This window comes from Panthera onca, chromosome D4 (assembly GCF_046562875.1).
Source record: "Panthera onca isolate mPanOnc1 chromosome D4, mPanOnc1 haplotype 2, whole genome shotgun sequence".
Taxonomy (NCBI): Eukaryota; Metazoa; Chordata; class Mammalia; order Carnivora; family Felidae; genus Panthera; species Panthera onca.
This window is the reverse complement of record NC_138351.1, coordinates 26,502,136-26,528,030: the sequence shown is the minus strand read 5'-3', so window position 1 is coordinate 26,528,030 and position 25,895 is coordinate 26,502,136. Positions and strand designations below refer to the sequence as shown.

General features: G+C 43.2%; 1 protein-coding gene across 5 annotated transcripts in view; it reads right to left on the bottom strand.

The window, feature by feature from the left end:
- NTRK2 (neurotrophic receptor tyrosine kinase 2) overlaps window positions 1-25,895 on the bottom strand; it is a 335,421-nt gene that overhangs the window by 235,703 nt on the left and 73,823 nt on the right. For all 5 annotated transcript variants that reach the window (XM_060609946.3, XM_060609944.3, XM_060609948.3 and 2 more), the window contains one exon: window positions 25,350-25,449. In XM_060609946.3, coding sequence (XP_060465929.1) covers window positions 25,350-25,449 — 100 coding nt within the window. The remainder of the gene's footprint in view (window positions 1-25,349; window positions 25,450-25,895) is intronic.

Sequence of the window (25,895 nt, the reverse complement as noted above, 5' to 3'; positions counted from 1 at the left end):
GATGCAGGTGCCTTGTTCCTGAATTTGCGAGTCATTATGATTCTACAGATCACCCAATTACAAGGAATCATCACTGGCTGGCGCCTGCAGAGCCTCCCTCTCTTCTAAAAATATCGGTAACAATCAGAGGGTACCTACAGGCCTTTCCAGAGAAGAGAAAAATGCTGAGCTGGCAGATGGTTTATTTAAAGGAAGCAAACAGCCAGGCTGGGTATACCTACCCACAATATAAAGAAAGACTAAAGAAGGAAGGAAGGAAGGAAGGAAGGAAGGAAGGAAGGAAGGAAATCACACTGTTCAAATGAAGTTCAAAAAAACCAACCAAACAAACAAACAATTGAGACTATCATCCTGCCTTAAGGTAAGTCTGTCTAAGAATCACCAGGAGCAAACAGAACATACATTATTGTAAAAGACCTTGCAAAAAGAAGCCTCTACTAGCAAACCTTCCACATGATCAAAAAGGTCACGCCAAAAAAATGGCTAATCAGGACGGTTTCTCAATGGGTTGTTGCAGGTTTGGTAAATTTTGAGGAATTTGGGGAGCCGACTGACTTTACATCGGTAGCTTGGAATCAACCATGGTGGAATACCTTACATCATGGAAATTGGCAAACGGTACAAATTAGGGCCCCGACCCCACTCCACCCCCACGAGCTGGTTGTGAAACATTTATCAGTGTGCAGTTGTCACATGCTTTGCAAAACTGCTCCAGACTTCTCTTCTCCAGACTCTTACGTCTGCTGAGAGTGGAGAAAAACTCTAGGAGGCAAAGCAGGAATCACGTGTACAATTTTCTACAAGATTTAGCCTCTAAGTAGAGCAAAAGAAAATCAACTGCATTGCCCAAAGACCACCCATTTACAGACTACAAAACTGCTCTCTTGGAAGGTTACCACTAGTCCCAGTTTACCTGTGCTAGTCTTCCCAGTGTTCGCCATTCCTTCAAATACCTCTTAGTGTCTCTGGAGCTCTCTGGATTATGTCCTAGCTCTCAAACTCCAGGATAAGAATAGATTCGGTACTTGAATGGCGCAAGCGACACCATGAAGAGCCACAGGTGACCTCACTATTTCTGATGCATAACCATACCTGCTTTGTGCATACAGCTGCTCCCTTCTGGTGACGAGTGAAGCTGAATGACCAGTCTGGAAGGTATTTGCCTGCTGGAGTCTTTCTGATACAAACAACCCTTAGTACAACCTGGGGATTGGGAAATATATCTTCCATGGCTTCCAAAAAGTATTTACTGGCCCTAAAGCCCAATAATAAAGATGTTCTAATACCTATGGTTGGAAGATTGATTCTCCATGGGTCCGCATTTCTGTCTTTCTCACAAAGACAGGCACTGAATTCCTTTTGTTCTAGATTATCATTTTAAGCAAGTCCAGATGGCAAACAGCCTTAAAAGATAGAGATAGTAGCTCAGGAGCAACGAGAAAGCATATTGACTGCCCATTAAAAGAATCCGGATTCTCTAGACTCAGTTCCTTTTCTCTAACAATCCAGAACATGTGCAGGCATTTATCTGGGTTCATCTGCATCACCCCCACGGGACTGGGGGCAGAGAGACCTGATGCGCATACACTGCACATACAGCTTCCTTTGTCTCTGACCCAGGAGTCTCCTGTCTTCTGCCACTATGACATTGTGGCAGGCTAACAGCTTAGCTGTTAAGGACAGTAAAATTTCAGAGCCTTCATAGTTGTTGCCACATATTACTTATACAGCTTTTAAAAAGTAATCTAGGAGCTCATGGTTGGCTCAGTCAGTTGAGCATCCAACTCTTGATTTCGACTCAGGTCATGATCTCACAATTTGTGAGATCAAGCTCCAAGTTGGGCTCTGTGCTTATCGCATGGAGCCTGCTTGAGATTCTCTCTCTCTCCTCCTCTCTCTCTGTCCCTGCCCCCATTCATGCACACACACTCTCTCTCACACGCAAAATAAACTTTAAAAAGTAATCTATATCTACAGTTATATCTCTATCTATCCATCCATCCACCTACCTGTGTGTCTAATGAGGACTAACTGCGTCCCTCAGAGATTCTTGGCAGCAATCTTGGATGATAATGTATAAGGCAGCTCACAATGAAGTTTTATTAGGATGAAAACTGTAGAGCTATCACACTTATTAAAGGTACCCATGTGACGGGCACCTGAGTGGCTCAGTCAGTTAAGTGTCCAACTTCGGCTCAGGTCATGATCTCATGCTTCATGAATCTGAGCCCCACATTGAGCTCTGTCTTGACAGCTCAGAGCCTGGATTCTGCTTTGGATCCTGTGTCTCTCTCTCTGCCCTTCCACACTCGTGCTCTGCCTCTATCTCTCAAAAATAAACATTAAAAAAAAAAAAAAAAGGTACCCACGTGAAAGTAGGCAACATGGACAAAACAATGACCGGCCTTGACCTCTTTTGTGCGCTCTAAGGCAGGGCTTCTCAAACTCTGAGGAACCCCTAAATCACCAGGGAATCTCATTAAAATGCAGATTTAGATTCAGCAGATCTGGGATGAGGCCCAAGATTCTGCATTTTTCACAGGCTCCCACGTGATGTTGATGATGATGATCCAAGGACCATACTTTGATAGTGAGGTTCTGACAGCAACTAAATATAAATTGTAGGCACGTTAACACCCTGATATCTGCATAAACTCTAACATTTCTTAATAAAACTATCTATGACAACTCAGGAAGTCCCTATAACTCAGAGAATTCCTATACTGGTTTAGTAAAGGATACTAAAAAAAAATTCCTGAGTACATGATTATGACTGCTTATATACTTCTATCAAGAATTCACATCTATACATGTTGTGAATTACTCCTTATTGCAAATGGTAAACACATTCCAAAGAACCACAAGCAAAGGAAAAACACTGAAGGCCTTCCTAGGTTACACAGATCCACGGACTGTAGCAAGCTTATAATACACAAGGCAAATTACGATCCTTACGGTTTGTATCGTTTATTATACTTCTGGCTAAGCTAATGCCAATGGGCTAAGCATAGCAGGGAAAGAGAAAATAGTATGTGGAGAGAAGACTGACTCTAAAAAGTAAATGTGCTTGAGGGAAAACCCAGTGAGCAGGGAGGCAGAGCCTGAGTTGCGGCCCCCATGCTTTCACCCCCTTGCTGGGGGAGCTGAGGGAAACAGTCAGGCCTCACTGGGAAGTGGGCAGGGTGAGTGGAGTGGACGCTCCAGGCCCAGGCCCCTCGCCACGTCTATCGCCCATCTTGGCTGTGCGTCTCAGTCGCCTGCACCAAAGTGACCCCTTGGCCTCCAGGACTGTTTTTTAAAACTGTTGCCAGCCCAAAGAAATCAATCTTTGTCTCATTTCATTCACTTGAGAAAAATCTTGTGTGCCAATTTGAAAAGCATGGGGGAGAGAGAGCCCAGAAAGAAAAGAAAGATGGAAACTGTATTTTATAGTTTTATTGAGAAATCCTGAGTGGCACTTTCCCTTTATTCCTTTTCTTTATTCCTTTCTCCTCTTTCTTCTGACGTCTTCTCTCCTTTCCTATCCTCTCTCTCCACCACTCAGGCAGCCAGGTGCATTCTCTTATTCCACCCATAGCTTCTCAGGAGGTTGGTGATGACTACTTTTAAAAAGATTTCTCTAGTCCCAGCGCCTGGGTAGCTCGGTCAGGTAGCCGGTGGCTTCTGGCTCTTGGTTTGATCATGACTCAGGTCATGATCCCACAGTTCGTGAGTTCAACCCCCATATTAGGCTCTGAGCTGACAGTGTGGAGTCTGCTTGGGATTCTCTCTCTTCTCTCGCTGCCCCTCCCCCACTTGTGTGCTTTCTCTCTCTCTCTCTCACTCACTCAAAATAAATAAAAATTAAAAAAAAAAAGATTTCTGTGGTCAAATATGCTCAGAAAACCATGAGTCACAGAGAGCTCAAAGGTTTCTTCACCAAGGCCCATAGACATCATGCCTTGCCAAGAGGTGGGTAGGGGGCAACATTTTCCATATCTGACTGTAGAAACCAGCCTCTCCCCTCCCTTGCTAATGTTCTGAGGAACCTTCTCTGAGAAAGAGAGCTCTGGCCCCAAGATTTTAGACACCAGAGCCAAGCTGCTCTACCTTAAATAGGCTTGGTGGCCTTGGGCAAGTCACATAACCTCTCTGAACCTCCAGTTTCTTCATGTGTAGAAGGAGTCAAATGACATCTGCCAATGGTGCCATTGATTTTGTCACAAAATGAGAGCGTGACAAGTGTCAGGCACAGAGCTCCCTCTGCAACCTGGCTTTTCAGATTCAGAGGGGATATTAATCCATGTCGCCCAAGGGCTGGCCAGAAAAGTGTCCACTTTGGGGTACCTGGGTGGCCCAGTCAGTTAAGCATCTGACTTTGGCTCAGGTCATGATCTCATGGCTTGTGTGTTCGAACCCTGCATCAGGCTCTGTGCTGACTGCTCAGAGCTTGGAGCCTGCTTTGCATTCTGTGTCTCCTTCTCTCTCTGCCTCTCTCTCTCTCTCTCTCTCTCTCTCTCAAAAATAAATAAACATTAAAAAAAAATTTTTTTAAAGAAAGAAAAGTGTCCATCTTACTGAAAACTACTCTTGGAGATGAGGCACTGGCCTCTTTTCCGACCTCAGCCACTGTTTCCGAACTTGGCATGTGTCTTGTCCCGTCGCTCAAACCCGAAGATTCCCTTCCAAGGGCTGCCTAACCGGGCTGTGTCTGTCTGTGTCAGTCCCAACAAATGGCACTCACCAAATGAATGAGGGAGAGAAAAGAAACAGGGAGACAGAAAAGGTCACAGAAAACAAACAGGCATGAATGAGGCCTGGCCAGAGACAGGAAACATGACTGTCCTGAGTCAGACCAGGCTTCACCTCATAGGAGGAACATGGCCTTGGGCAAGCGAAATAACCTCACCGAGTCTCACTGTCCCCGTTTGAAAAATAAAGATGACCATGGCCATCTCACGGAGCACTGTTAAAGAATGAAGAGAGATTTTATATGTAAAGCACTTCACACAAAACCTAGCCCAGAGTAGGAACTCAGCAGGAAAAGTAAAAAGTGAGCTAAGTGTTCTTGTTGGAGCTAAGAGGGAAAAACAGAATGTTATGATTCTCAAATCCAATTCTCTGATTTCTAGATTAGAAATTGGATATCATAATTCTTCTGAGGAAATCCTCAAAAAAGGACTATACACAGGGTAGAAAGTTTCATTGCCTACAACTGACTTCAGATATGCCCAATGGGGGGTGGTTGTTGTGGCTTTCCTGCTGCCTGACAGAGAGAGAGGTTGAGAGAGAGAGAGAGAGAGAGAGAGAGAGAGAGAGAGAGAGAGAGAGAGAGCCTTCTACCTGCTGGACTCCAAGAACAATAAAGTCAGCAATGGAAAAACAACGAGATTCCAGATTTGCTGAATGAGGACCTCCACCCCGACCATCCTCACAGACAGGTAGAGAGGCCACTTCCTTCAGGCAGGACACCCCTAGCTTCCTCCACCCACTACTGCATTCTTCCCTTACATATTTATTCATCTACTGTCTGTCTCCCTCACTGCAAGGGACGCTCCAGCAGGCAGGGACTCTAGCTGTCCCCAGGATCTATTACAGGCTGGCCCAGAGCAGGCTCTCAGTAAGTATCTGTTGAAAGAATGAACGGATCCCACATTAGTTATTTAATAAACATGACCACTCAAGGATTCAGAGTCCATTAAAACCATATGAAGGCCATGAGACCAGAAATTTTCAAAAATTAGCAAGGTTATTTATAACTCAAATGAACAGCTTTAATAGCGAATCAAGAAGTAAAGCGGCTTGGCAGTAACCAACTCAGCATCAGCGTGATCCCTCTTCACATTTAGATGTTCTAACCCTGCCTCTTAATGATTTCCTTATCAAGCCCAACTTAGGGGTTGCCTCCGGCCGTCCCTCCATCAGCGTCGCCTGCCACCGTCCTCTCCTATCTCACACTCCAGCAAGATCCAAACTACTCCAACGCGAACCTCCAGACTTTGACAGGCACCTCCTTCTCCACCTTGTCCATGTGGTGAACTCCTACTCGTCTGTCCAGACCCCACTTGAAGGCCACCTCTCCTGTCAAGTACTCCCTGATTTCTCTAGAGAGAATAAGCCAGTCCTCTCCTGTGTCAGCCTGTTTAGATTAGCTACCGCCATATCATTGGGCTAGACGTCAGTCCTTCTCTGGATCACAAACTTCTTGAAGGCACATGGTACACACCCTCAGTAAAATGTGTATCAGAAAAACAAATAAATGGATTCGTGACCACTGTTACACCTTCTATTCCCCCATCACTATCCCTCCCAGCTAATGACCTGACACCCAATGACAAGAGACTGCCGGGAAGGTTCTGAGGTAAACTTGTCCCACTTTATGGGGCACCTAACACTGCTAGGCACTCTCTTATTCTGTGAAGTTGGTGCTGGTATCCCCATTTTACAGATAAAGAAAATGATATTCAGGGAGCGCCTGGGTGGCTCAGTCGGTTATGTGTCCAACTTTGGCTCAGGTCATGATCTCACAGTTTGTGAGTTGGAACCCTGCATCAGGCTCTGTGCTGACAGCTCAGAGCCTGGAGCCTGCTTCAGATTCTGTGTCTCCCTCTCTCTCTGCCCCTCACCTGCTTGCTCTCTCTCTCTCTCTCTCAAAAATAAAGAAAACATTTAAAAATTTTTTAAGAAAATGATATTCAGGGTTGCCTAGGTGGCTCAGTCGGTTAAGCATCCCACTCTCCATTTCAGCTCAGGTCATGAACTCACAGTTCATGAGTTTGAACCCTGTATCGGGCTCTGTGCTGGCAGTGGGGAGCCTGCTTGGGATTCTCTCTCTCCCTCTCTCTCTGCCCCTCCCCTGTTTGCTGTCTTTTTCTCTCAAGATAAATAAATAAACTTTAAAAAAAATTTACAAAAGAGATAGTCTCCTCCAATTTTACTAAGCTATGAACTTTGATGTTGGAATGCTTCTTTGAGCATCTAGAAATAGACATTTTTAATACTCTTAAAAAGGAAAGAGTCAGCAGGACAGCAGCTGAAAAAACTAAAGCATTAAAACCAGAAAGATCTGGATATGAATTGTAGTTCTGCCAATTACTAGCTCTGTGTCCTGGGCACATTGATAAATGTCGTTGGACGTCAACGAACTCATTCTGAAAATGCAGGATTATTAGAAAAATCAGACAAAATGTGTCAAGGATGTGGCACACAGTGCCCCCTCCCTCAATAACTGGTAACTATAACCTATACCTCACTTAATTTTTTAATTACATTTTAAGATCACCACTTGCACATATGTAGCCCAAATTAGCAAACAAGATAAAAACATTTTTAAGCATACTGATAAAGGGGCACCTGGGTGGCTCAGTCTGTTAAGTGTCCGACTTCGGCTCAGGTCATGATCTCGCGGCTTATGAGTTCTTGCCCCGCATGGGGCTCTCACTCTCACTGCAGAGCGTGCTTTGGATCCTTTTCTCCCTCTCTCTCTGCCCCTCCCTCACCCACACTCTGTCTCCCTCAAAAATAAATAAATATTTAAAAAAATGAAACGTACTAATAAAAAGCATTGAGTAACATTTAATTTCTCAGAGCTCCAACAGAAAATATTGCCTTAGGTCAGTTGCTCAGAATTAGACCCCAGAAAGGAGTGTCCATGGAATTGAGTTAAAGAAGGGCCCCCAGCAGAGGGGGGAGGCAGGAAAGGGAAGAAGAAGCAGCCAAGCAAGGCTGCAATTTCAGGTGAGGACGCGGCCTCGGTCTGATCATACTAGGAGCTCTGCAGTGTAAATGACACCACGGAATCTGCAGGGAATTTGTAAGTTACCCCACAGAAGCTGGCCCTGGGCACCAATCAGTCATCAGCCAAGAAGAGGTTGAGGGAATGGGTTGGAGGGTACTTAGCTCCAGGCCAATCCCAGCTGTGTGTATGCATGTGTGCTCCTGTGCACATGGGTGTGTGCATGCATGCGCGTATGCATGTGTGTGTGTGCGTGTGTGTGTGAGTGTTGGGTTGGGGAAGAGCTCTGCTAGCTCAAGGCTCGCTCTCTGAAGAATGTTCCAGGTGTCAGGTCTCAGGAGCAAACATACACAGAAGCCAGGCTGAGCACCCAGGACCAGTGAAGGGAATCTGAGGGTGGCTGGTGGGGCACCGACAATATCTGCAACATTCATCAAGAGAAGTTCATGGAAACATATCTGCGTTGACTCCACCTTCCAATCACCACTGTTGGTTCACCACCAAGTGACGTACACTTAACTGTAAATACATTCATTTTTCTTCGGTAATTTATAAAGAACTAAGTTTGAAGTAGATATTTCCTGGGAGGGTAAAATTTCATTTTGAAGGTTTGCCCTCGGGCATCAAAAAAAAGAATGAGCTCTTTGACCTATTAGAGTCGTGATTTTCTGCTGAAGGAAGTTGCTGTCGGTCACGAGTAGGGGGCATGGACCCTGCCCAGGCAGAACTGACTGGGACGGAGAGGTGGCCAACTCCTCAAAACACCAGGAGAAAAACTGGCAGCAACACTCCTCAGCTCTTTCACACGAGCATATTCATGTAACCATCCACACTGCACGGAGAGTCTGGGATGCTATTGAAATTGCATTGTGCAATCCATGCATTTGGTTAACACAGGTCTGGAGTACAGGAATTAAAGACTCTGCTTTATCCAAGTAAATTCTCATAATTAAAAAATATAATTTCTTATACCTCTATGCCTTCTCTGTAGAAGGAAGATGGTGACCTAAAGATTTCAGATAACAGGGGCTTGATGGAAACAGCCAATTGGGTAGGTAGACTGAGTCACAAGATCACCTGAGAATTAACTAACATATTATTATAAATTATTACAAAAACATGAAATATCAAAATAATTTTTAAGTAACACACGCAATTAATTTTTAGGGTTGTGCATGGTTCAATATATACAGCCCTTTTTTATGTTTATTTATTTTGTGTGTGTGTGTGAGAGAGAGAGAGAAAGAGAGAGAGAATTCCAAGCAGCCTACAAGCTGTCAGCATGGAGCTTGACACAGAGCTGGATCTCATAAACCCTGAGATCATGATGAGCAGAAATCAAGAGTTGGATGCTTAACTGACTGAGCCACCCAGGCGCCCTCATACATGCCCTTTCAAAAATTTCCAATAATATATATAATTTGGCCATTTGTAACTTAAAGCAATTATGTCAGCACATCTGGAAGACCCAAACTAGAGTAGGAGAGTACCCCCTACAAATGCCATATAAGCAGATACACTAAAATAAACATCATCCAGAATTTCTGAGGGGCCCAAGAGAAAGATAACACTGATAATTAATGGGCACCTCAAGTTTTCACACCTAGATAGGAGTCTCAACTTTAAAGAAATAAATAGCGAGTGACCATGGCTGCCACCAAGGGACAGGGGCTGTTTACCACTTCAGGGACTCTCAGAACACCACATGAACTTAGGAGAGGAATGGAAAACACCTGTGGGTGCAGGGAAGAGGCGGGGGAGGTGACACAATGCACCCTAAGAATGACTGAGTGTCTTCCTGAAACAACATTCTCAACCATTACCACAGTTACAAATACCTGCGATGATCATTCAAGGTGAAACATTTACAAAAATCGGCGCTAAAATAAGGAACAGAGCTACTCAGACTTGGCGTCTCCCACTCTTGGCATATTTTGAATTCTGAGAATTCAGAGTCTGATTATAATTCTCCGCTTTCCCTTCCATTGTTTTATAATTGAAAAGAATCCGATATGTAGTGTAAGATGCCAAACAGAAGAAAAACAGAGAAGTCAAACCAAAATTAATACCACCCAAGAATCCATGCCAACGAACGGGATTATCCAACACTGTGGCCATTGTTTTCCATTTCTAGCTTTTCATTGTGCAGGTCTGCACAGGGCAAATATGCTTTTTTTTTTTTTTTTTGCTGGTAATATCTGGGTTAGTTTCTTTGAATTTGCTATCTCAAAGCTCATTAGGTGATGGGTAAGAAAATCGACTAGAATAAAGTTCATAAAGAGGATGATCTACCTGACAATAATGAGGACTTCCCAGGTCTTACGGGATCTGATGCAAAAAATTCTGCTCCACACCACCCAGGGCCAGAGAAGAGGGATAGTGGTTGGAGGAAGAAGGAGAAAGAGGACAGAGCTCCCCAAGTGGTAGGCAATCAACTACTTCCTAAACAGAGAATAAGTTATGAAGCATTAAGAAAGAAATATCTATTTAAGGAGATCTGGATAATTCTGTCCACAGAATAATCCAAACCACCCCAATACCCTACCTCTTGGTGATCCAAGAAGGAAGACTGATCCAGACCACAGGATGGCAAAGTGCTATTAGTAATTTGTTGGGAGGATAATAAGCAGGAAAATCAAGTGCTCTCTTCCTCTCTGGAAATGCACAAACTCGAAACTTCCTGCCTGACTTCAAGTTCTAGCCTTGTCTCTCAAAGCAAAAGGCACATATGCAGAGAATGAGTCCTCCGTAATGTTTTATTCACCATGATGAAGAGAAACAATATCTCTGCTCACTCTGAAAATGCATCATTTGAATTTTCAAACACTGATGCTTTTCTCCCAATAGCAACTGGGATTTCAAAATAAAAGGGATTTGACTCAAAGTGTAACAGCCATGAAACTAATTATAATGACCCTGCTCTTAGATGGACTTGAGCTGCATAAAAGGAATCGGTGAAGCTAGAAGAACCAGAAGGAAAACTCAAGACACAACTCAAAGCCTGGGTCCTACCCACTTCTGGTCGCAAGTGGCCACAGTCATGTGATCACCAACAACCATGTTCTTTTCCATGACAGCGTAATGCAGGGGCGAATGCAGACAATGAACAAACTTGCAAACCCTCAATTTGGGGTGCGTGTGCGTGCATTTGTGTATGAAAGTTGAAGAATGGAAAGGGGTGGGGAGGTCACACTCCTGAAGCTGTTTGTGAATCTGAAGCGAAATTTTCTGCACACCTTGTAACATGAACGTTTCTCCCCTGCTCCCCAGCGATACCTTCCCCCAAGTCATCTTTCTTTTTTTTTTTTAAATTTTTTTTTTTTATTAACGTTTATTTATTTTTGAGACAGAGGGAGACAGAGCATGAATGGGGGAGGGTCAGAGAGAGAGGGAGACATAGAATCCGAAACAGGCTCCAGGCTCTGAGCTGTCAGCATGGAACCCGATGCGGGGCTCGAACTCACAGACTATGAGATCATGACCTGAGCCGAAGTCGGACGCTCAACTGACTGAGCCACCCAGGCGCCCCCCAAGTCATCTTTCTTTACCAGAAACCAATTCATTATATTAATACATCACTGCTGCCCCCACTGGAGTGTTTTACATACACTTACACAATGTACACCTTGTTCTCATACCTTCCGCACCGTGAACCCTCATCAGACAAAAGGCCTGTAAGTCCTTACATGAGCTGCATTTCTGCCACCCTTTTGGTTTCTCCTACTACTCTCCTCACCTTCACTCTGCTCTAGCCACACAGGCCTCTGCTGCTCCTTCAACATGCAGAGCTCACCCCAGGCTCCATGCCTTTATGTTTGCTGTTCCCTCTGCCTGGAATGCTATTCCCTCAGATATCAGTGTGCTCACTCCCTCACTGCCCTGGACTCTTGGCTCAAATGTCATCTTATCAGACAGGCCTGTCTTAACTATTTATAAACGGCGAGCCTGTCACAATCCTCCTCTTACCTCGTTCCCTTTATTCATGGCGTCTGTCATTACTTGTAGATTACATCTGTGTTTCTTCCTCTGTCTTTCTTGTCTTCCCTCCATTAGAGTTTAAGCTCCATGAGGCAGAAACGTTGCTCTGCTTAGTATTAAATTTCCAGTGCCTTAGGGTAGCCCTACTCAAACACTCTTTTCAAATTTAAATTTAAATTATTTAATATTTTTCCTTTATTTCATGGTTTTAATTTAAGCCTTATCTTAAACAATATCATGAAACCAAGAGTATGATGTGCCAGGTATATTTTTTCTAATAAATACTAAAATAAATAGAGAACTACCCAAATTGAAGAGGTTAGCCCCTGAGTATCTGCTAAAACCATCTCATTATCACTGATAATATATGTGCCCAGCTTTGAGAAACACAGTATCACCCAAAGGCAATGGAGACCAGTGGCAAAACATGTTAGGCACATCCCATGGCAACACACACTAGTGCTAAAGTAGTGAATCTGGCAAGGAAACAAGTGTTATTTATTCCTAATATTTCTGAGTTTCACAGCACAAAACATTAAAGTTGGAGTCCTAAGGCCTGGGTCTGGCACAAACCAACTATGTACCCTTAAGGCCAAGTGGCTTAAGCTCCCTGGGCCCAACGTCCTCACCTCTGTAACAAAGGCTTCGGACGATTCGTAAGCCTGCTGCCAGTTCTCTGTCTTTATTCTAACAATCACCACAAAGATGCAAGAGGGAATCCTAAAGCAATTAATGTTATTAATATTTAATATTTAATCATTGTGATAAAGAAAAATAGAACAATTCCCATAATATCTTTGCTCAATGTCTTTGTGAAACAGAAAATAATATTTTATGAAATAAAATAATATTTTTGACACAGTTATACTGTGACTATCTTTTCCATAATCCTATGACCCATACCAATGTAGGCGGCCAGATACAAAACATCCAGTGCCTCAAGGAAGGGTTATCCAGGTAGAACTAAAATGAAAAAGTTGAAATCCTGGTCAAGGCCAGACTGCTCTTTTTTTTTTTTTTTTTTTTTTTTTTTTTGTCCTCCAATGGAAGGCAGTATGTATAAGGAAAGATTGACTTTAAAAAAACACCATTCTGCAACCCTTAGAAATTAAGTAAAAATTTCAGGAAAGGATCAGAGCTAGATACTGAGCTAGTAGGTTAAAGTTTTGGGGGAAGAGGATATTTGCTAGATGCCGAACTATCACTCCACAAATTCCTTACATGTTGCAAAGAAAAACTTAAATTTACAAGGAAAAGATGTGGTGGTCACCTTCTTTGAAAATTATTCCAACTTACACTAATAGCGTGACAACCTGACATTATGTGCTTCCAAATGAGATGCAATGTAAAGTGCACAGCATCTCTGCGATGGCCATCTTCCCAAAAACATTTCACTTAAACCTAATCGAGCCTTTAGAAATAAGTTCCAATTCAAGGAAATACCGGGAATAAATGACAGATTAAAGAATCCACCCAGAAAAAAATCATCATCTATGTTGCCAGAATGCAGGACACCTGGCTGGTCCCCTCAAAATGTTAATGTCAGGAGGAAAAAAAGCATGGAGGGAGCCTTCTAGACTGAGGGCACCACAACAGCACAATCACCAAATGCAGTGTGTGTGAGCTCTCGGTTGATTTCCATTTGAAATAGAAGGTGTAAAAGACACTGTTGAATAACGGGGGGGGGGGGGGGGGGGGGGGGGAATCCGAAGATGGACGAGGTATTATCTGATATTACAAAGCTGTTCTAACTTTCTTGGGTGCAGTGATACTGGTATCAGGGTTGTGCTTTTAGGAGCTACTGTGTCCTTAGTTTTCAGAGACATGTGCTGGAGAGTTTAGGTGTGAAGTGACCTGATATGGGCACCTTATTTTCAAACAGCAGAAAGTTAAACGGAGGTTGAACCTTGGTGTTGAGTATACAGATGTTCGCTGTAATATTCTTTCCAATTTTCTTCTTGTTGAAAATTTCATCATAAAAAGTTGGAGAGATCTACATAAATGGCAAAAATTATTTGGAAGAAGATGAATCAGGAAGAACACTGTTCTTATTCTTTCTGTCCCCATAGGAAGAACAGTGTCAGAGAGGAGGCCAGCAAGTTAGCTGCAGCTAAGAGGAGCCTAGTAAAGTATTGGCGGTCGGGGATCCATAGCACCTCTAATCGGGGTTGCAGATTCAAACCGCAAGGAAGCCGGGCGCCTGGGTGGCTCAGTCGGTTAAGCGTCCGACCAGCTCGGTCATGATCTCGCAGTCTGTGCGTTCAAGCCCCGCATCGGGGCTCTGTGCTATTGGCTCAGAGCCTGGAGCCTGCTTTAGATTCTGTGTCTCCCTCTCTCTCTGCCCCTCCCCTGCTCACGCTCTGTCTCTCTCTCTCTCTCTCAAAAATAAAGACTTAAAACTAATAAAAAACACATGAAGAAGCCTGTGAGCGCCTGGGTGGCTCAGTCAGTTAGCATCCAGTTCTTGGTTTCAGTTCAGATCATGATCTCACGGTTCATGGGTTCACATGAACTTGCATCTGTGCTGACAGTGCAGAGCCTGCTTGGGATTCCCTTTCTCCCTCTCTCTCTCTCTTCCCCTCCCCCACTCTCGTGCACGTACACTCTCTCACTCTCAAACTAAACAAATAAACGTAAAAAAAAGAAAAAATTGAAGAAGCCTGAGTCCACCTTTCTGGGAAGACCTACAAAGGTGGCTAGGAAGCCAGAGCAATCCCAAGCCCATAATGGCATGAGAGTAATAAATTAGGGAGACCATCGTGTGTCCAGGCACAGATCCCACATAATCCGCACCATTGTCCAGAAACTGAAATGCAACCTGAGGAAATGGAGAGGAGAGACCAGTGTGAGAGACCCTGACTTGGCGGAACAAACAGAATTTTCTGTGCTTGCCCATAATTGTCTGGGATTGCCATGCAGACATCATATTTCTTACGTTCATAAGAAGGAGACCGTGGTTGCACAGTGGAGGGAAAAAAAAAGACTATCTCAATAGCTCACTGTGCACCAAAATAATAAAAGATATCACCAGAAGTACATGGCAGACTCTTGTAGTGAGTGTGTGATTGTTTTCGCTGGTTTTGTAACAGGATGGTAGACATTGAACCTGGAGGGGACCCTCAGATGCCTTTCATTCATGTACTGTTATTTCTGGTCTTCACCCAATTTCCTGTCAGGGATGATCTAGGAAGGAAGTGTGGGAAAGGCTCAGTTGGGTGACTGACTCCCCTCAGGTCTCTCCAGGACTACTAACGTGGACAACTATGACTGTAAATAGGAACACCACCTCATTCCCAACATTCTCCGCTCCCACACCACCTCCGCTCCTGAACTCACGCTCCCTTCTTGCCTTCCACTGTCACTACTCAGGCTGGAGAAGACACGTCTGCTTTCAATTCTGGGTATTAGCTTCTTAGTACTAACAACTTAGTACTAATAACTCAGTACTAACAGAATGAAGATCTCTGTCTCCCTCTCTCTCTCTCTCTCTCCTCCTTTGTCCCTTCTTCCCTCCCTCTCATTCTCTCTATCCTCGGACCTCTAAAGCTTCCGGACAATCACAGAAGAAGCCAGTGACTTCTACTTTTGCTGATGCCTTGACGAAAACCACGATCTCCCACTGCCATCTGCCTGCTCAAGCCTTGGCTTCTCTCGCAGGAAATGCAGCGTCTTGGTTTATGGATATAATAACATGGATGAAAATCGACAGTGTAAAGAAGAATTTATATTCTCCAATAGCCCTCTTTTCATCTCTAGCAGGCTGTAAATATATCAAAAGTCAAAGGCTACTTTGGGGGCACCTGGCTGGCTCAGTTGGAAGAACACGTGATTCTTCATCTCAGACTTGTGAGTTTGAGCCCCACATTGGGTGTAGAGCTTGCTTAAAAATAAAGTCTTAAAAAATATATTAGAGCCTAGTTTTGTTAAAAGAAATCGCTTTCCCAGCTGTAATCTCCATGCAAGAGGGAAGCAGGGAAGCACATTTGAACAGGAGGCTCCATGAGCTCTGAGGAGAGGGGGTTTCTACCCCACCCCACTCCTAACTTCCCTTCCTGCCCCTTCCCTATGGTAAGTGCCTCTCCCCCGCCCTCCCCCCAAAAACCCAGTAAAGCGTACATATCCAATCTATCAATGAATAAAAGAGACTTCTTATAAACTCAAAACAATTTTAACAGGTGAATCATTCAACGGACAATAAAATTAAGAATTTTCAATAATTCAAACCTAGTGCCTTTAAAGAATGAAGGGTTTAACACAAACATGTTTCAGCAGCTTTACATTCATAATGCATGTCCATAAACTACAGACACATTATAATTACAATTTTTTCTATAAACTCAACTAATAAATAAGCCTGAAAACACTAATATACACTGTATACACATGGCACATTTTTCTGCAATTCAGACTCAATATAAACTCAGATGGGACTCTCCCCATGATCTTTTCCTTAATGATGTATTATTACTATAACATAAGTCTGAAAAATAACTACCTTTTATGGAATTAGTTCAGTGAGCCAATCACTAAACTAAGCACTAATTTAATTCTTATAATCACCTGAGAGATGGTATTATTTCCTCATTTAACCAAAGAGGAATCTAAGATTTAGAGTTTAAAAAATTCCTCCCAAGTTATGGATAGCAGGTAGGAGATCTGGGATTTGAACCCAAGCCTGTCTGATTCATGAGTCTCTAATAGTATATTCCTCTATGCTCCTAGGTTTGAAGACTGAAGAGTTAGCAAGTTACAAACATGAAGGATGTGCAGAATTCGAACAGACTGTTTTCCAAAGTGCCACGGGACAATTCTGCTGATTTAGAGCTAAATTTATTCCCAGAGTCATTCAGTCTCTTTGCCCAAAAGAAAGGAAGATAAAATCGAAGCATATGTTAGAATTTAAGCCAAGCTATTATCTGTCCTCTTCGTACATTCTGAAAAGCTTGTCCACCAAAAGCAGATGCTAGGAATGAAGAGGAAGAAAACCAAAAGAGAGGGGAAGAATGTGAAATTAGGGAGCACAGAGACGGGGAAGAACAAAATGAAAGGCGGGGAAAAAAAAGAAAGGTTAAAAGGAGAGAAATGGGAATGGAGTGGAGAAGAACACCCCAGATGTACTGATCTGGGAAGTCCTTTGGAAAGTATGCCATGACCTCTGTGAGGAGGTCAAAGTGGGCTCGCCACAGGGTTTGCCAAAACCAAAGAAAGGGGAATGATTTTTCCTGACTTTTAACTGCAAAACCTAATTTCTTAAGGGATCCTTCATCTTTTAGCGAAACACTAGGAGTGTGGAAGGTCCCTAAATGATACTTGTGCACTTTAAACACTTCAGGAAGGCACGGGCCCTCCCCTGAACCACACTGGGCTGGGGCGGGGTGGGGGGGGGGGTGCATTGCCCAAGTAAGGCAGGTCATTTAAAAAGTCCGAGGTCAGGGCACTTGCAAGGCTAAGGGGAGAAAAGCTGGTGCTTCCTGTTTCCCAGTGGAGCCATTTCCTGAAAGTTCTACACCCATGATCAGTCTGCTGTAAAGAATAAGCATGTTCTGTCCTCACAGAGACATAACCCAAATGTCGGCCTTAAAAGATGGAAGAGAGATTGGAGAACAGATTTTCACCTCACAAATGTATGGGGAAACGTTTTGTATAACACGCTCCAAATGACAGAAAAGGAACACTTGAGCTAATCCCCTTTTTCCAATAAATTTGCAATCTGTCAAATTACCCACAACTCTTTCCACTGAACGTCTTTTCGTGGATATCTGAAAATTGTTTTACAATTCTCCATTAAGAGACCATGACAATATACTTTGAGTTCAATCTGAAGCAGGGAGGAGGGCAGTAAAAAAAAAAAAGTTCCTGTGAAAACCTACATTCTCTGATACTACCTGGTGAGGCTTACACTCCCATAAATGAGAATCAACAAAGCTCATTACTTACTTTCCAAAAGAGTTAAATGCTACGTTTTCCAAAGTCTCTTTTTTGTTTTATTAGGGGTTTTCTGATTCCAGAAAGTTAAAATAATATTCTTGGTCTCTCTGAAAATGTCGCACGAAAATTTGTGCAAATATCTTTATCTATCTCTGGAGGGGGAAAAACAAAGTACTTAACACCAAGTTGAAAAAAAAATTCTAAAAGATTAAAATGCTAAGTTAACACACACACACACACACACACAGAGTAAAACTAATGAAAGAAATATTAAGAAGTATGTTTACAACCTTAGAGAGGAGAAGCCTTCCTAAGTAAGAAGTAAAGCTTAGATGAAAAAGATGGGCACGTTTGCTTCTATAAAAAGGTAAATAAATCTTTTGTTTACCAATAGATGCTATTTTTTTTAATGTTTATGTATTATTCTTTGAGGGAGAGAGAGAATGAGCAGGGGAGGGGCAGAGAGAGAAAGAGAGGATCCCAAGCAGGTTCTGCGCTGTGAGCACAGAGCCTGATGCAAGGCTCAAACTCATGAAAAGTGAGATCGTGACCTGAGCCAAAATCAGATGCTTAACTGACTGAGACACCCAGGTGCCCCTACCAAAAGACACTCTTTAAAAAAGGTAAAGCCTACAAAAGCATTAGAGCAACCTATATAATCCATAAAAGATGAATGTATATAATGTATAAAGTAAGTCAGCAAATCAACCAGCAAAATGAACATTCCTTCTCATTGGTCACTGATGAAGATGTTTTACCTTGTTATTCATCACACTATCACTTTAACTGAATTGGCAAAAATATAAAAGATGGATAATATCTGATACAGATGAAAGTATAAACAAAGGATACCCTCACCTACTACTGGTGAGAGTAAGACTGACAAAGCATTTATGCAAGATAATCTATCAACATACAAAGTATGCACAACTTTTCGCTCAGCAATCCACTCCAAGTATCAATCTTTATATGTAAGGCATTATTTGAAATACTTTGCTGAAAACGTGGCATAAATATAAACTTTAAAACATAACAACATAAACATTAAAAGGAGACAATAGGGGCACCTGGATGGCTCAGTGGTTAAGCATCTGGTCTTGATTTCGGCTCCAGTCATGATCTCATGGTTCGTGAGATAGTGCCGTGCGTCAGGCTCTGTGCTGACAGCGCGGAGCCTGCTTGGGATTCTCACTCTCTCCCTCTCTCTCTGCCGCTCCCGCTCTCTCCCTCACTCTCTCTCAAAATAAATAAACTTAAAAAAAAAAAAAAGGAGGGGCGCCTGGGAGGCTCGGTCGGTTAAGCGTCTGACTTTGGCTCAGGTCATGATCTCGCAGTCCGTGAGTTCGAGCCCCGCGTCAGGCTCTGTGCTGACCGCTCAGAGCCTGGAGCCTGTTTCAGATTCTGTGTCTCCCTCTCTCTCTGCCCCTCCCCTGTTCATGCTCTGTCTCTCTCTGTCTCAAAAATAAATAAACGTTAAAAAAAATTAAAAAAAAATAAAAAAAAAGGAGACAATAAATCACAATTGGTCAGTAATAATAATCGTAACAATTACTACATGCCAGGAACTTTCCTGAGTGCAAATATACATACACTCAGTGTATCTCACAACAGCTCTATGAGGTGGGAGAGTGCCCCACAATTATTGCCCCATTCCAGACGGAGATACTGAGGCCAGGGAGGATGAGAAAGTTGTTTAAAGTCACACAGCTTACACCTGGCAGAGGCAGGTTTCAGACCCAAGGAAACTGGTAGCAGACTACTCAGAAAGACTATGAAACAGAACGCATGAGATACCCAGGAACTGACACAGAAAGATCCACAAGGCAAAGTGCTACCTTAAAACAGTTGCAGCCTTGGTTTGGGATTAAAATTTCTTTATTGCAACCAAAAATGAGTCTGTTTGATTATCTACCTACTAAGTGAAGCCACAGATTTCATTATTTACATAACATATGCATTCTGGATGGTTAAAGAAAGTTCTCCCTCGCAGTGGAAAGGGGAGTAAGAGAGGAGGGTCAAGTGCAATCCCACTTTTGGCTGCACATATTGCCAAACTGCTGGAAACTGTGAAAAACAAGAATGCATTCATGTGTTACTGTTATAATTTTTTAAAGCTATTTGTGTTTAAAAAAAAAAAAACAGTGGGGGTGCATATGGAAAACAGTTTGTCCTTCCAGATGTTTCTACAACTGCGCTTCTGGCTTGCGAACACATTTTTCCTTCTTTTAAAAAGTTGATCCAAATATCTGTTAGTCAACCTCCTCAACTTTACAGAATTGCTTTCAGTTCATTGAAAAGGCTTTAACCTTCACCTTCTCTAGCTTCAGTCCCACTATATGTTTATGACTATTTTTAAATAACCCAATTTGGGGCTGCTGTTGAAAGACCTTTAGAAGATCATGTATAAGAGGAAAGCCGGGGTGCCTGGGTGGCTCAGTCAGCTGAGCGCCCGACTTGGGCTCAGGTCATGATCTCACAGTTTGTGGGTTCAAGCCCCGCATTGGGCTCTGTGCTGACCGCTTGCTCAGAGCCTGGCGCCTGCTTCAGATTCTGTGTCTCCTTCTCTCTCTGCCCCTCCCCCACTCACGCTTTGTCTCACTCTGTTTCTCAAAAATAAGTAAATGTAAAAAAAAAAAAAAAAAAAAAAAAGAGGAAAGCCAAGCCATGGACCTTGAAGCTGAAGTGAAGAGAGGCCGGCACTGCACTCTCACGGAGTGCAGCGTTTTGGTCAACTGCGAACTGGAAAAGATCTGCAGCTCACATGGTGGGAATGAGGGCACATCAGCGGTTTACGTGCAAGGACAGGAGGCTGCAGACGAAATCTGCAGGCTGTCCACACGGAAGGAGAGAAAGGGCTTCCTCTTCCATTTCCTCCTGTGGGATCTCTTCGGGTCACTTGGATATATTTACTCTAGAAGGAGGAAGGACGCACTGGTACTCAGGAAATAAATAGCTGTGTGGATTCCCTTCAGAAAATGCGAGGAACACAAAGTTGATGGTCACGACTCCCCCGCCAGGGTGGCAAATGCCACGGCCCCTCCACCCTTCTGGCTCTCTCTCCTATTTTTTCCAGGCCTGCACACCATCCATGCCACCAGGCCGGGCGTCCAAAGTGGATGCTCTTGGAAAGCCTGGCAGCCCTTGTGCCCCCTGATGCTTGCATTTCCCCATCCTGCACACTTTCCACATCTTCAGTGAAGAAAGGGAGCCAGGAAGCAATGTGACAACTGAGCACGAGACTTGGTTACAACACGCTCCAGGTAAGAGCACCCGGAGGCCTGGTTGCCTGTTCCTTGGGCAACACGGGGGCTCTGGAAAAGTCCTGGAGCCCTGTTTCAGTGGAAACTGAAATTAAAATAAGTCAGAGGATCCTCAAGAAAAAAAACGGATAAAATCATGCATCTATGTATAAGGGTATGGATACAGACATAGACGTAGATCCATGTTAAGCGCATGTATAAATAATCCCTATGCAGATGACCAAGCACTAACAGAGACCTTTATTCAGGGCTTCTGTGAATATGGGAACCAGTTATTCAACCGAAAAGCAATCGGATGGTGTAAAGACATAAAAATGAGCACAGAAAAACACACTGGGGTAAATTCTACTTCCTGACATTTTTATCGACAAAGGGCCAGTAGTCTATTGAACGCTGGCAATAAGGAGCTTCAAATATATTCAGCATTAACGAAAGAAAAATCCTAGGTTAGCGCCAAGACAGGAGCCACTCGCTGTGAGGCCCTTCTGCCAGCTTCAAAGCTAGACAAAGACACATATTCTAAGGCCATACATTCAAAAGCAGAGAGGCAGAAATTGAAGAAGCTCGTGTGCAAAATGGAAAGCCATAGTGAACCCTCCACACTTAAACAACAATAATTGTTTAAAACAGAGTGTGAAGGGGCACCTGGGTGGCTCAGTCGATTAAGTGTCTGACTCTTGATTTCGGCTCAGGTCATGATCTCACAGTTCGTGAGTTTGAGCCCCACCTAGGGCTCTGTGCTGACAGCAGGTAACCTGCTTGGGATTGTCTCTGCCTCTCTCTCTGCTCCTCCTCTGCTCACTCTCTTGCTCTCTCTCTCAAAATAAATAAACTTAAATAAAACAGTGTGTGAAAACCCACAAATCCTAAGAGAAAACCTAGCAAAGTAACCTCCTGTTTGGGGCCATTACTTATCTGGAACCATCAAGTAAAGAAGGGGGTGGGGAGGGAGGGACTTTGACCCCTTAAAAACTCAGAAAAGCTCTGAAATTTCTCTTTAACCATTCACATATGAGCGATCCTCCAAATATTAACTGTTTTCCATTTACTAAAGTGAATGGAGTTAACAATTCTCTGTGATCATTCATTCAGTCAGTTAATACTTATTGAGTGCCAATTTGGATGATGGACAAGACCACTACAAGCCGTGTAGAGCTCACAGTTAGGACTCCATGGGCAAGACAGCTCCCATCAGTCTTTGGTTGCAGTGAATGGACAGAACAAAGAATTAACCCTAGGAAGCTTCCAGTCACATAAACCCACCTCCGGAGAACATGCCACCACTCACTGGTTATATTCTAAAATCTAGATTGAACTCCCAGGTTTGTTATTTAGAGATCACCTTCCCGTGGAAGCAATGCCATCAATAACGCTTGGGTCCTCAGGTCAGTCCAGAGCTTGAGTTTCCCTGTATTCTGCTGCAATGTGATTTAAAGAGGTTTCTGGTTACCCCAGGCCCTTCCAATCAACAGGCGTAAAGTATGGTTTATGATCCTGAGGCTGCTACTGTGATTGGAACAGTTGACACTGGAGCCTGAAGTCTGCGATGCCGGGATGGGCAAGAGGCCGTAAATGCCTGGTGGGTGGGCGGGCTGCCACCCTGCTCTCTCAATCTGTCTCCAGGACGAGGGAATGGGAACGGAGGTAGAATCCCCCGAAGGTGCTTCTGAGGGCAAGAATTACATTTGGAATAGCTCATTTGCACATCACACAGAACGAAGGCATTGGTTCTGGCCAAGGCTATGCACATTTCATATCATCGTTACTGAGGAATCACCACTCACACGTTTCCTGGTTATTTCAGGAGGTATGATTGTGGTTTTCCATTCTTCCCTTTTTAAGGCACACCATTTTTCAGCAGTGATCCCAGCACTCATAGCATTTAAAGTACATTAACTTCTATTAATGTTTAAATACCACTTTTCATGCAGCTTCATTGGCCCTCATCTTCCCTTCTAGACCCCCCAAAATTATCAACTCAGAATCTGACTAGTAAAACAATAACTTCAGCTCAGGCCCTTTGTGTTCAAACCATGGCACGGATAGATGTGAGGTTAAAAATAGAAAAAGAAGCTATTCTAAATAAGACCATGAGTCTCCAAGACACTTTTCTTTAAAACAATTTTATTTATGTTTGGAAATAAGGAAGTGAAACATACGACATCGCAGCTACTGCCTGAAGGAAGTCATTTACTGGCTCTGGGACAAGGTTCAGCAAGATCTTTCTTACAATTCATTAAGGATACCCTTAGGTTATACATGTTCGGGAAATGTAGGTGCTTTCGCAGTAATCATCCCGAATTATCCAAATAAAAATACTGTTTCAGTCTTTGTTCTGGAGTCTCTATATGAAATATAATCTTCTCTGAAATAAATGTCTACCCTTTACTCTCCTCCATCACTGCACCTCAGAGTATGTGAACGTTTACAGATCATTGTGTCGGTTGTTTTCCTTAACACAGAGCTGGGATGGGGTGCCTCCTGAATACTGTCCCTAGGGTTTCCAAAGCTTTTGTGCGGCTCCCTGTAGAACCTAGACAAATTTTCTCTCTGAAGAGCCCATGAGATGAAAGATCTCAAACTAAACCCTCAAGATGTGGGAAGTATGGTGCTTGTATCTGACTCTCTCCAGTAAAATCCCTGCTTGGAGACATCCACTCCAAATGCCTCTAAGGAAACAGAGCACCTGATCAGAATGAGGAAAACAAAATGCCACAGTGGCTGGCTGAAATGCAGAGAACAGCAGCCTAGCCTGGACCTAGGTGCCAAGTGAACACAGGGACCCAGAAAGGTCTGCAAAGCAATGCCCCTCCCCCATCTTGTCCCACAGAAGGTGCTAGCCCACGTTGATCCCATAGAACGCTGATTCCCCAGGAATGCTTGTGCTATAGCAGTACCGGCGTCCCATGGAAACTGTTAGAAATGCCAGGTTTCAGGCCCACCTCAGACCTATTAAATCAGAAACTCTCGGGGTGGCCCAGAAATCTGTGTTTTCACAAGCCCTCTAGGACTTGTGGATACAAAGTCAAGTGTGTAGGAGCGCCTGGGTGGCTCAGTTGGTTAAGCACCTGACTCTTGATCTCAGCTCAGGTCATGATCTCCGGGTTCCTGAGTTCAGGATTCTCTCTCTCTCCCTGCACCCACCGGTGCTCGTGCCTGTGAGTGCACGTCCTCTCTCTCTCTCTCTCTTTCTCTCTCTCTCTCTCTCTTAAAATAAATAATTTGTTTTAAACCACAAATATTTAAAAAAAAAAAGTCAAGTTTGTAAACCACCATTACAGGACTAATTAAAATCACCATAGTACGGTCTCTCTTCCAGGCCTTATTTATAATTGGAGAATGAGAGATCTCTTCCTCTTCCAAAAGAAATGTCAAGAAATCAGCAGGTCAAGGAATGTCACGAGGAGATTTGGGGGCTTTTCAAGGCCCAATTTACCACCACTCCTCCCTGTTCATTTCAGCTTTAGGGATTTTGATCATGGACACCAATAGAGGGAGAGGATGGAACGTCAGAAATGGATCCACTCCACCCCAGAGCCAGGTATATGCTGGATGGCCTGCTGCTACATAAACATCACTTCCAAATAAGTAAGGAACACGAATAGTAATTGTAATGAACCATACAGATCAAGAAAACCCGCCACATTGTCTGCAACAAAACTAAGCCACCACTAAACCTTCACAGCTTTCCCAAGCTAGTGGCCATTTATGAGAGACCACACAAAATTCAACAATAACATGTTAGTCAATACATAAGTTTAAACTTCGGAGCAAATGCTTTTCAATCACTAAAACTCTTGGCTACTTCTAGAAAAAGAACATTTTAACAAATTTTTCCCCTAAAATGAATTTTCAATCCTCTGATAGAGACCCATGGTCTATTCTTCGGCAACACAGCCACGGATTTTTTAATCGAGCGCTAGGAATCTTTCCATTAAAAAAAAACAACAAACCTCATTCACAAAGCTTCAGAGTACAGCCACAGGTTGTTCGGATTTTGCTTCCCAACACACTTCAAATCTCAGAAGATGAGACTTTATAAAAGCAGCAGCGACAACAAAAAGCATTCCACAGAAGGTCTAGAAGTCAACTGTAGAGCAGGAAGGACCTTTCTGCACAAAATACGTGTCCGTAACTGGCCTACAGCCACGAAGCCTCGCCTGCCTTTCTGAAGCCAAAGGAAAACTCAGGCACTATTCGCCTATATCATTATTAGTCACTTGATACTCAGGAAACCAGTTCTGTGTCTTCTGGGACAACTGTCCTCATTGGAAAGTGGGTACTGCTGGGTAATCAACATTATTTTGCTCTGCCTTGATTTGTAGTATCATATCCTCGTTGCTATTTTTTCAGCCTTAAAACCTAGTCATCGTAAATCTAGCTGCTTCTCTCTTTAGTGGTAATTAGCATTAGTCATAAGCCAAAAAATGATTCCACATAAGAAATAAAATAAACACAACCCTTCTTACCTTTCATGCCAAACTTGGAGTGTCTTGCCAACTTCAGCAGAAACAGCATCACCAGCAGACAAAATCCCACCACAGACGCAATGACCACTACAGCATAGACCTAGAGAAAAGGAAGGGAGGGCCGTTATGACCTTGCTCATTGGTTCCTTACATCCAGATGATGGTGATAATGATGATGACACGTTCATATTTGCTACTTGTCCTGCCAGGAACCTTGTGTCTATCAACTCCCTTATTCCTCAACAACCCTACAATGGAATATGTAGGTCTTATTACTATCCTTACTTTACAAATGAGAAAATATAAGTTAAAGCTTATAAAAATATCAGTGTAATTGATATTATGGAGACATAGAGATACATTACTCTCTCCCCATCTGCCTATCCTCCTACCTGCCTTACCTGAAGAGAGAAAAGAAAGTATATGAAATTTGAATGACAAACTACTGTTATTTCTGAAGCAATGAAAGATACAGTGGGGTTCATTTTGCTATGCTCTCTACCATTGTACATGTCAGAAAGTTGTCCATAACAAACAGATTTTTTT